The following is a 12,377-nucleotide window of genomic DNA, read 5'->3' as shown; positions in this document are numbered from 1 at the left end:
GCTAGGGAATACTATGCTAAAAAGGGATAGCAGGCTTAAGACTTGAATCTAGAGTACCTTGATTTTGAAAAAAAGGGGAGGGCGAGAGAGGTGGTAGATAATTCAGCAGAGTGACATTCTTAATTATGAAATACAGTTCCTAATCCACTCATAAAATCTGAGGTAGGTTTCTTAGACTTGCATGCTATAGAAAACCTCTGGTGAGTAGCCACTTAATTGTGAAAGCACCTGATCTTCCTAGATGCCTTACATTCTACAACTGGGGGCTGAACAGAGTTGACTCTACCGAGTCAAACACAGATGTATAAGATCTGTGAGATATATAAGATGTGTAAGTAGAGGTAAGCTTTTAGTCAGCAGGTATTTGCAGTTCAGGGACCTGTTGAGCCGGAGATGTGGTGTTTTTGTAGTTGAAAGCCCTTGATCAGTGTTTATGGTTTTGTCCAGTTTCTTTGGAATCCAAATAGCATCTGTAATGTCCTCCAACAGGGAACACTACTGTTCAGCTATGTCTACCAAGAATAAGTATCTTTATATGGGACCTGCCACTTGCATGTTTAAGTTCTGTGTCTCCTGCTCTTGCATCAAAAAGCAAACCAACATTCTCTCTTCACTTTCTCCGAGACACTTAATATATATGGACTCCTGTCATTCTTCCCCTCAGATCCTTTCTCTCCAGGCCAGACAGTACCTATAGTTGTTCCCCTATACGGAAGTTGTTCCAGGCTTTTTGATCATCCGTACCACCATGCAGCCTTTGCACCTTAGAGTTCTGCACTGTGTGCTGCCCAAGACGACTCCTTTTTGAAAGCTCTGTCATATTTTAGCCTGCTGGACATAAAGACACCAGGGAAAGAGGCTAAGGCCTCAGAAAGCTTCTGTTTTTTAGTCTGGCTCAGAGTACCCAAGCATACATTGTTAGACAGGTCAGGTGTCAACAGAGCTGCTTTTTAAATGTACTTTCCACAGGTAGTGAGGGTGGTAGTTTCTCTCTCTTGTAAAACAGCTTACTGGAAAGAGAGAAGGCTTAGTTCTAGGCTTTCTTCAGCCTAGAGTCCCACATCTCTCCAGAAAGTGCCCTAACTTCACAAATCAACCCTCACGCCTCCTGTTGAATTTGGAAATTCTGTAGCAAAAACCTAAAATTTCTGGGACAAGAAGAATAAGCAAGGAAGACTGTAACTGTTAGATAACAGCTGGGAGACTTTGCTAGGAAGAGAGATTCTTGTGTGTTAGTCCTTTCCTTAGCTGGTGCAGATATTGCTATGATAGGTGCAATCATCAAAAAAGTTCCAAGGCAGGGGATAGCTTGTACATACACCCCTGGGTCTATATGTAGACAAAAATTAAAACAACAAAACAACTCACTGATTATCTTTTTTTTTTTAACTTTGCCTCTCTGAAACCTGTAATTGTCAACCTGAAATATTCAGGGTTTTGTGAAGTCTGTTGAGTTACTATGTTGTTACTGAAAGCAATTGAAAATAGTTAATATATTTGTCTAAATTTCTGTAAATATCTGTCTCCCTGCTCCAGTCTTTTAAATTTTTATATTGGCTTTAAGCTTGATTAAGCTGTCAAAATGAATGTGTCTCAGATTCAGTCTTTTTAATACTGTGGAACAGGTGGATTAAGCTCTTAGGTGAAAACAGGCATAATTACTGTGAACGTGCAAAAACTAACATTAGTTTTCTGTATATCATCTTAAGTTTCATGGGAACATTGCAGCTTGGGCATAAATGATATGCTGAAGAATCAGAAGAGCTATTTAAGTATGAGGTGCATGTGTACTGGTCGTTTTGAAGTCCACTGAAAAGGAAAAACATGTTCCGTTTACCATTTATTAATATATGTATATAATACACAGTATACTTTTTTGAAAGCATTACTGTGTACAATTAAAACATAATTTTTTTTCTCTATTAAATCGCAAGTATCAGGGATTTGTATTTTGCTTTTGACACCAGAAAATGTTAAAGATCAATGTAATGTCACATTTTTCTCTTGAAGTTTCAGGAAGAATCTTTGGTGGATGACTCACTGCTTCAAGACGATGATGAGGAGGAGGAGGATAATGAATCTCGTTCATGGAGAAGATGATTCACCTGATCAATGACAATGCTAGAACTGCACCTGTGTTGCATTAGTATTACCTAATGTACTTCTGCATCTTTGTATTAAAGGGGTTTTGCGATGAAGTTGGATTCGGATATAGGCTAAAAAGCAGCTGGTCAGTTATACGTTTTGAGAGATTGATGTTTGAGTTACATTTCAGTAAATGATTGCTAAAGACATCATACTAGGAACATATGCAATGTTTTTATTACATAGTTCTACAGAAAGTTACAGAATTCTTTGGGTTCTTTGTAATTTACCGAATTGGTCAAACACAAATGACCAAAAGTTGTTATAACATAGGTAATTTTTGTTCTATTCCAGATACGGAATGAAAATTTGCATTTAAAATCTTTGTGAATGTTTTCAGAAATGAATAGATAACAGTACTAAACCGAAGTCTCTAAAGTTATGTATTCATAATATTGCATAGTAGTATGCTTAGGCTTTACTATGTACTAGCCTTTTGTTGGATTTGTGTATGTATTTTACCTATGGGTTTTAATGATAAAGTGTATGACTGCTTTGCATATAAGTCCTTATGACTTTAAGATGTTAAAAAATAAAGAAATGGAATGGTCTTCAAAAAAAAAAAGAAAAAAAAAGCAATAACCAAAAAAGCTAAAGGCAATGGTCCTTCATAATGAAAAAAAAAAAAGGAAAAAAAAGAAAAAAAAAAAAGAAAAGAAAAAAGACTGTTCCAAATGGCAACCCCCACCCCCATATTCACAAAAGGAGCTCTAATCACTATCACTTATACTAAAATGCTATTGAATATAAAAAAACCTCAACATAATGATGCTTCATTTACATTAACACACACGTGTGTGCTCTGTTACGTAAAAGCCTTTGGATGTCTTCTGAATTTTGAACTGATTTAAGTCAAATAGAACATAGAATAATATTCCAACAATAAGGAATTTCTTCTGTATCCCTGCACTGTGCAACTCTAGAAGAAAATTTGATCCCACAAAAATATATCCAGTACTGAAATGTAATTTTGAAAATACATTAGGTGGAGTATTTGGTAGGCATTATTCTAGAAACTTTGACTACGCACCATAATGCATCTTTTTTATTCCTGTGTTTCTATGATTACATTTTTCTGTTTCAAAAGTAACACTCAGAAGATACTAAGTTCACACTATAGTGAATATCCATCATTTAAAAATGTACATATGTGAAATGTTAGTAGAGTTTCTACTCCACAGAAATACTTAAGTGACTCTTCCTAACGGGGCAGCCTCTTATGTGAGGTCTGAAGTTTCTCCGTTTCTTAGGGAGCGGAACTGCCTAGTCCTTTGCAGTAAAGGACCTCTTTCAACAGAAAGACTTGTTTTTTATTTCCCTATAGTGGCATTCTGCTGGTCTGTTTTCAAAAGAAAATGCATTTATCAAGTATTAGAGTTGTGGGGTTTGGGGTTTTTTTTCCCCCCATCAACTCATTAATGAGTGCAGCATAAAACCACTATCTCGTTTATCAAGTAGATGGAGGGGATAGTACTTCAGTTAACAGTGTATTTTCTTTAGTCCGTGTTTTTGTCTTTTTGCAGGGGAGGTGGGGGAGAACTGCTATAACTCATGTCCCTGCCCTTTGGGGATTTTTTTTAAACTCTGAAACAGGAATGGAGGGAAGTAGGAGTAGTTCCATCCCAGAGAGAAGAGCTCTGGCTGTAGAGTGTTTATTCTATGCTTTTCAGTTATTTGAGGGCTTTTTAAGACCTGGATCCCGTTCGGGGGTTTTTTTTTTGTTGTGGTTCCTCCCCCATGTCCCTGTGTGTATGCATATCTTGTTGCAAAAATATGCACTTAAAATTTTTGTATAGTCTTAGTTTCACATTGAAATTTCACAATTGACTGCCATGCTTGTTACAGTAAGTTCTAAATCTTGCCATAAGGAATTGTATTTGGGAAGTTTATTTCCTTTTACACTGAATTTCAGGCAAAATAAAATATTTTAAGAACCTTTTTATCCAGTGCTCTGAATGAGCTGTTCTAGTTCACTGAATGAAATACAAGCTTTCCTACTTTTCTTTTTTAATAATTTAGTACATCCGAAGGGCGCCAGATTGACAGTCTGGGAGGTGGAAGTTTTTTGTGTGTTGTCTTACAGAACAGTTACAGCACAGGGAAGGACTGTGCGTGCTGCCTTAAGGTGGTCGTGTGGCATGCTTTGGTGCTCAAACCTACCTTTTCCCTGCAGTCAGTCAACACAAGCTAATGGCAACTATTAGTGTGTTCTGTACACAAATACTTCTTTTGAACCATCTGAAATTGCTGTATCAAGTAATTTTAAAATCAGTGTTGCAAGTTTGCCTGCTTGTTTCGAATTTAGCCTGGTAATGCATCCATGCAAGATTCATTTCTTAATAATTGTTTGCACCCTGGTCTATCTGTAAAGAGATGAAATCTTTTAAAATTCTTTCTACCACCTTCCTCCCCCGAACTTCCGTCAGTGAAAGGTGTCAGGGAAGGGAATTTGTACTGGCCTGTATTTTGTCCCCTGCTGTTACCTTCTGACACTGAATGATTGGAAACCAGCCGGATCAGAATGGCTTGGCTTACTCTCACTTTAAGAAACAAACCCAAACGTTTGTTTCAGTCCAAACTAATCTGTGATTGTATGACATTCAGCCTAAGAGAACGGTGTCCCGGTTGCAGTCTGACTGGATTCTGTACGTATTCCTGTCATTATCAAATGACTTTCTTGATTTGATTTCTTTTTGGCTTCCTCTGTCCTTGTATTCCTTATCTAGCTCTGCTCTCCCCTCCCTTTTTTGCTGCCACCTTAGCCCCAACTCCTGTCTTTTCAGTTCAACCAGATTCTTATTAGCATAGCCTTCATTGCAATCTGTTGTCACCTGAAGCAGCGTCCTTCCTTGTTTGAATCAACAGACTAAGCATCCTGCTGACTTTCATTCCCTCCTTCACTTAGTTGATCCTTCTGAATGCATTCTCATGTATGCCTCCACCATGATTAGCTAAAGCATTGTATTTTTTTAACAGTTCTGCAAATGGATTTTCCTAGTCTGAAACACCGAGAGCGGAGTAACCTCGGTTCTCCCCAGGCAGCTTTTCGAAATTTCTATGGAAAAAAAGGTAAACATTTAAGAAGGTGTTTTCTTTTCCAGCTAGATGCTAAGGGGCTTGAGTAAGAGGTGATCTGACACGTAGATCAATGACAATATTGTAGTAAACCACATTTGGCTGAAATAAAAAATTAAGTAATGGGAGTCAGTAATTCAGGCTATATTACCATCTGTCTACAAAACAACAAAGTAACAAGAATACCTCTTTGAAGCATCACTTATGGCCAGTGCTATCTGTACTTTTTCTTCTCTTAAAACTCACTTCAAATCAGAAAACCCACAGAAGAACTAGAAGTTAGTTATTAGTGAAACACAAAGGGACAGGACTTATTTTACAACCAAGTCTAAGCAGGTCTATTTCTTAAATTGAAAAAGCACTTATTGAAAAGTATTTGTATAACTTCAGGCACTTAAGATAGGTTTCTGTTCTAAACCACGCTTTGAGAACAGTCCCTTAATTAGGAAAGGGGTAAAAAAATGTTATTGAGGGAACTTAGGTGCAATGCTGTTCTCAGGTACCTAATTTAAAACATCTGGTTTCGTTGACCATCTACTCCGAAGAGGCTTCCAAATGGGCTGTGCCTACTAGTCTTGTCAGCCCTTAGATAACTTTTAATAACAGTACATTTATTTGAGAGTTTTTTAGATGGAATGAACAATTTGTAATTGTCGGTTGTCTCATAAGCATAAAAGAGCACAAAAGATAGACAAAAATTTGATTTTGACTCAAGGAAGTGATTTTGGATGTTCCCTGTATTTTTTTAACTAATCCCGGAACTAGTAGGTCTCACTAAATATAGATGGGGAGCGGCAGGGAATTTTTTTTCTTTCCCCAGCCATACACTACTGTTGTAGCAATACACAACCCTTCATCAAAGGGCTATGCCCCATTTACTGTAATTCACCCTTGTTTTAATGTTGCAACTAAAGAAGATAGATTCAATCCTACACCACTTACCTTTATTACAATTAGCAAATTAAATTACACTTAAGATTAGAGCGACTGGAACAAATAGCAGAAATTTGAGGGGGTTTGGAGGGGAAGTAATTGAGTGAAGTGTGAAAATCTGAACAATTTTGGTTGTTCTTTGTCATCCTGTTCTGAGTGCAGCTGTTTTTTACTCTACTGGTGTTATAGCACTTGGTTACTTTAAAATGAACCTGTTAAGTAAGACAAACTAGAAGTTCTTGATCAAGTTCTTAAAAATTATCAATTATCTTTTTTGGTTCAGCCGATACAGCTGTGAACTGATCCTTGGTGAAAATGAACTCTTAGTTTTTGTGGACTCATGTAGACCTTTATAAACACACTACTGTGCTTGTCACACAGTTGCCTAAATACTGTAGTTTTATAAAATAATTATTTTCATTTTCTACTTTAATATGTCTCTGCATGTTTTATTCTGAACGATGTTTTAAATCTGTAGACATCAAAAATACTTGCAACAAAAGTAGACTTTGATTTCAGTCTTTTATTTAAATTCTCTTTAGATCTAATCGGAAGACTAACGAGAGGGATTTCAAGAACAAGCTGCACAAGAAATTTCTTTTTTCCCTAATGGGTCATTATTTGTAAAATTCTTCTATACGTGTTAATGCTAAAGCTTATCTGAATGTTGGTACTTTGTCCATGTGAGTGAAGACTATTTTTTTTCTTCTTCTTACAGTAAGCTTGTAATGCTGAGACCAGTTCATGTCTTTGAAAATCATCTCATCTGACCCTTTGGTATTTTGTAATAATTTTGATGTTCCAGTCTGAATTCTGGAATTCCAAGATCCTTCCTGCTTTGTTTGCACAACAGACTAACTCAGTTTCTCACCTTTCTCTGGCAAAGACTGGAACACCACATTCAGCAAATCTCTCTGTGCTGCTTCATGAGCTGGAATTCAGTGTTTCCCTGTCAGCAATGGGGAGACAAAAATTTTGAGGCGGGTACTCTTCAAAATTCATTTTTCTGAGAAACATCTGCGGTAGGCATATGCTTTTATTTTGACCTTTGGGATGCAGAGAGGGTAAAATTGTCTTTTTACATTTTTACGCAATTTTACTCTTCTATGTTGCAGTTTCACGTAAGATTTTTGGGTAGTAATTTGATGGGTGAGTCAGATCTTTTTATGTCACCTAGCATATACTTTTCTTTGAAAAGGAAAGGGTGGGCGGGAAGGGCAAACTGGTATTTATAGTTCCTCCTGATAAGATTGTGGAGATTATTTGAAATCAGAAATGTTATTTACAGGCCTCAAAACTCAAACAGTGCAGATGACCATTTCCCAGTTGCTGAAGCATGCTTTCTGCTTCTTAGGCTTAATATTCTTTTACATGCAAAGAAAAAAACACTAACCTCTCCAAAATGTTTTCCTAATGATCTGCAGCTAGACAGATAATTTCTCAGCTCTAAGGCATACTAGCTCTTCTCTCTATACAATAATTTGCTCTCTAGGGAAATGAGAAAAGTTTCTTAGGTTTTAAAGGTCATAATTTATTCTTCATCTTGCACAGAATTTTGTGCAATAAAGACGTTTGAGCCAAAACGTTTCCTCCTTGTAGAGGAGAAAAAAGGCTTCACAAAAACGAATGTTGGTCTATGCATGTCAAAAATCTATATCCTTTTGCCGAAATCGTGTCTGTGTTGCTAATGCACATACAGTGTAGGTGCCTTTGGGGTACAAGAACTCTCTTTTTACAGAGCTTCCCAGCTCTGCAGGACTCTGCTGCATAAAAGCTGAGAGAAGTGTCCTTTCCATTAAAGTTCCTTGTTTTTAACATGAAGAAATGTTCTTCCTCACATCTGCAAGCTGTCCTTTCTCTGCTTAAAAAAAAAAAGGAGTTCTAATTGTGTGGATTTTTGTTTTGGGTTTTGGGTTTTTTTTTTCGAGATAAAGTCCTGTATTTTCTCATTCGACTGCTAGAGGGCACTATGGCTACACAAGTGAAACACAATAACTGGAAGAAATTTGCTCCCATTTCAACACTTCTGTGATATTTTTCATGTTTCAATTCTCATACTAATATTTGCATTTCTTGCAGAAACCTGTATACATCTCTACCATGTCAGCAGAAATTCTATTTGTGTGAACTGAAACAAAGTATATCTCTCTGGATATGGGTACCAATGATAAAACATGACTCCAGGTGTTTAAATCTGGTTAAAACAGAAGAACGTTTCTGTGTTGCAAGAGGCGTATATCCATCTCCTTTTCTGCTCTGGGAGTTGAATTAGTTTTTGATAAATCACAGTTGAAGTTACAGAAAACTTCAGGTAGCTACATCATGTTTGTGAAAGCTTTTCATAAAAATTAATCTTTCAAGCACGTGTTTGTGCTCTAGAATAGGGGATGTGCAGTGAATGGAAAGCTAAAACTTATTGCTGGAAAGGGCAGGGGGGGAGCAGAAGTGGCAGGTGATAACTACATTTTCATATAAACTACCAAGGAAATTGGCAGCCTAACATGGTGTGAAGACATTTCACCACTGTAGCTCCATGGTAGATTCATGTTAAACATATTAAAGAATTACTATGGTAGCTCCGCCAACTGGTACAGCGTAACTACACAAAGCGATTTTTCAACTGCAGTATGAATACTCATTCATCCTGGTACTTCTGACACACCGTCTGTTACTGTCTTGCTTTGGGAAGCTGCTGCTAGTCCATGTGTGTCTACGCTTGGAACTCCGAGGGCGCTGTGCACATAAATCACGTTTAGGCCAACAACATGACTCATTCTCTGTTGTTTTCTTTTCCCTTTCAGCCATTAGTATGATATCAGAAAGTGCTGAAACGTTCCTCCTAACGCACAAATTCATCTGTGTGGAGATTATGATATTCTCTCTCTTTTCTTCTACGATGGCATCTGTACTGTCACCTGTGGGCAGACATCGTGTAACGCTGGAAAACTTCCAAGAAGTCTGTATCTTTGAGTTCACTTAAAGATGGAAACCTTGCTTGCCAGAAGTGATTGTGAGAAGATAAATTCTTGTTGAAAAAATTCTTTTTTTTAAATGCACAATTACCTGTTTGCATTCAGATCTGAGAGATGATTAACGTTTACCCACTGCTGCTCTCAGAGAGGTATTAGATAATGTTTAAAATTATATGTCCCCCATGTGCTATTTCTACTAGTTTGGTAGCAAATAAAGGAGACATACTATCTTCATACGTATTTTGATAAAATTTTTAATGATATTTTTTTCCATCTATATTCTCCATGGTAATATTTTACCTTAGAAAACAGAGAAAAGTGGTAGGATGCTATTTATTTATTTGCAAAGTTCTATAATCTTAACCTTTCTCATTGCTGCTGTTTTCAAAACTCCCCCATAGGCTGTCCCCTCCTTCATGTATAAGACAAAAAAAGTTGTGTAAGGTTAAATAGAATTTCAAGTTTTATCAAGAAGACAAAAATAGAAATACCGAGCAAGAAGCAAGTGAGCAGGTTTAGAAAACTTTGCTGCAGTACGGAATTGTGCAGTACAGATGTTCACGAAGCTGGATTTTCTATACTTGAGTAACTGAAATCTTGACCATCTTTCAAAAGAATTACAGTGAAGGGAAGTGTTACCTGCTCATACCTGAAAACTTCGCTTCCGTGCATTATTCCAGTGATTGAATGGGCCCGGAGATGGAACCATAGCTGCTTATCTACTGGAACGTCATTTAAATGGGTTAATCTTTCTACAAAGAGAATAGAAAACTTGCTTTGCAGCTATATCAAGGAGTAACTTATTCAGTATCTTTCGGGGGGGGGAAAAAATCTGTATACTTTTATAATACTAGATAAATAATTGGTGAATATTTGTTTCCCATATTCAGGGATCTGAACACTGGGGGGTCCTACAGGCTATTTCTGCTGGGGTTTTTGCTGTGGTAAGATTCTATCAGTTAGTTTGCAAAACTACCTTTTGGAATCTGACAAAGGCACTTTCTGATTTTAGAGTTTGGAATTCTTTGTTCCCAGAAGCAACATGTAGTCTATCTAGATGTATTATTGCGAAGTGGCCGATTTTATGTGGGAATATTCTGTTCCTGAAGAAAGTGAGATCAAAGAGCAGTAGCATAGCCCTTATGGTGGAGGACGCTGAGAGATGGTTAACGCGCAAAGTGCTGGTCAGCAGACTTACTGCCTGACCTGAATGCCAAAATAATTTTTCTATCAGAAATTCTGTAAGGATATTGGCAGTATAACAGAATGAAACTGAGCACGTTTTTCTGCCGATATATAGTGAAAAACTAAGGAACATAAGCCACCATCAGACCTTGTTAACTTTTAACAGGTTAATGCTGTCTGTATTTGCAGTTTTGTGTTGGTGAGCTTCCCACAATATTATTTGTATGTCTTCACTAAATTTATGTTTTGGTAAACTTATTATTAAAATAATTTAAAATATATTAGTTTCTTCTGTTTCTGTGTTGAGCTGTCTAAACATTCTTTCAAGTGAGTTTAAAGTAAGTGCCATTTGTTTTCCATCTTCATTTGCTGTAATGCTTCCTGTACAGAAAATAGATGTGTTTGCTTTTGTACTGGCCCTTCTCTGCAGATTTACTATATATTGAATTTTTTTAAGACATAGCTCTTTATTTTGAAGAAATAGCTCTTTATTAAGGGAATAAGTTATAGAAACTGGAATCTGAAATAGTAAAAAGATGAACCAGTAACGTTCACTACACTGTGACTTTTAAGATGGCAGTATATCATGCTAAAATCCTATCTGTAGATAAGCTTTTGTTAAACTTTTAAAGTAGTTTGAGTAGGTAATTACTAGTGTTTTAGTAGTCTAAAGCAGGATTGATGGCAGCTTGATTGGCTGTAGCAGTTACTAAAGTTCACATTTTATGACCTCCTTAAAAATATTAATTTAGAAGCTTATGAATTACTCTCCGGAGTCACCCTGAATTAACAAATACTGAGCTATCTCTTAGCTTTAGAATCTTCTTATTAATTTCTGCCCACTACTGAACTTTATAGTGTTTTTCAAGAACTCATTTTCTAGATAGAACAGGAGTAACTCTTTCATGGCCAGGACTAAGCTGCACAGAATGTTCTCATGAATAGCCTTGTTCCATGCCAGCATTAAAGAAAACCCTGGCTGGTCACTCCTGCCTATCCTTTGTGCCTGACAAAGCAGTTGTTCTGGTGATAATGTAGTAATTGAGGAGCTGGGCTGTGCTTTTACAAATGGGGTGGTCCAACTGAAATACCTTCCTAATCTACTTCACCAGGTGGCTGAAAAGGCGTTAGTGTTGGGGGATGCTGGGGCAGGAGTGAGGAGCTGGGGTCAGTAGAGCTCTTCATCCCACCGGTCTGGTTCAACCTGAGCTACTTCCACCGGAAACGTCAGCACTACTGTGCTGTTCTGAGTTATGTGTGTTTGGCTTCAACTTCTGTTTTTTTCTCTTCTCTTCCCCCAGTTTACAGAAGCCAGGACAAAGTATTTAACAAAGCATTTAGTAAGCAGAATGTGGAAGCTGAAGTGCTTCCAGAAGATCAGAAGAGCGATTGAGAACAGAAGCATCACACTTGCAGAGGTTCCTCAGCAACACAAGGCGTGCTGTGGTTCAACAGTGACCCACTAAATTGAAAGCTGCAGGGCCCTGCATTTAAGCTGACCGTCTGTACCCACTTGGAAGTCAGTAGAAAGGTAGTCTTAAAAGCCTTATGAACAGGGACTTTGCTGTGGGAGCTCTGGTTCCTTTTGGTGTATCCCTTAGTGGTTCTGATGGAGTGGGGGGGGGGGGGAAGGCATTTTCAGATGAGGTAAGGATTGCCTTCAAAAGAGGTGCGAGAAGCCTTGGAAGAGTTTTGTCAGACCTTTTGGATCTTCGCTTAGCTTATTGTGAGTATAGTAGTTTTGTGTCAAAGGCTGCGTGATTCGTGCGTCAGTAGCAGCAGCCACTTGGGAGATGCTTCCTCTTCCACATCACCATTGGGCAGCGGGGCTGCAGTGCCTCCACTTTTGCTTCCTAGATCTCGGGTTTGCCAGCTGGGTAAAACAGCTCTGAGGCTAGGCTGCAGCAGGAAGAGATGCATGCCTCTAATGGACCTGTGTAGGCAAGCTAGACTGTTGGGAGGGAACACTGACAATTCTGATGGCATTTAGGGATCTTAGCCAGTCAGGACTTGCAGTTATAACAGACAGCATCAAGGCTGGTTTTGTTGAAGTCTGTTTGGTGCTCA

At 37.9% G+C, this 12,377-nt stretch overlaps 1 protein-coding gene across 8 annotated transcripts in view; it reads left to right on the top strand.

The window, feature by feature from the left end:
• Positions 1–2,849, top strand: part of RBM26 (RNA binding motif protein 26) — a 55,935-nt gene extending 53,086 nt beyond the window's left edge. For all 8 annotated transcript variants that reach the window (XM_075089425.1, XM_075089390.1, XM_075089407.1 and 5 more), the window contains one exon: positions 2,011–2,849. In XM_075089425.1, coding sequence (XP_074945526.1) covers positions 2,011–2,100 — 90 coding nt within the window. In that variant the 3' untranslated portion in view covers positions 2,101–2,849. The remainder of the gene's footprint in view (positions 1–2,010) is intronic.
• The last annotated feature ends 9,528 nt before the right edge of the window (positions 2,850–12,377 follow it).

This window comes from Phalacrocorax aristotelis, chromosome 1 (assembly GCF_949628215.1).
Source record: "Phalacrocorax aristotelis chromosome 1, bGulAri2.1, whole genome shotgun sequence".
Lineage (NCBI taxonomy): Eukaryota > Metazoa > Chordata > Aves > Suliformes > Phalacrocoracidae > Phalacrocorax > Phalacrocorax aristotelis.
The sequence above is the reverse complement of the archived record's forward strand: the minus strand, read 5'-3'. Positions and strand labels throughout refer to the sequence as shown.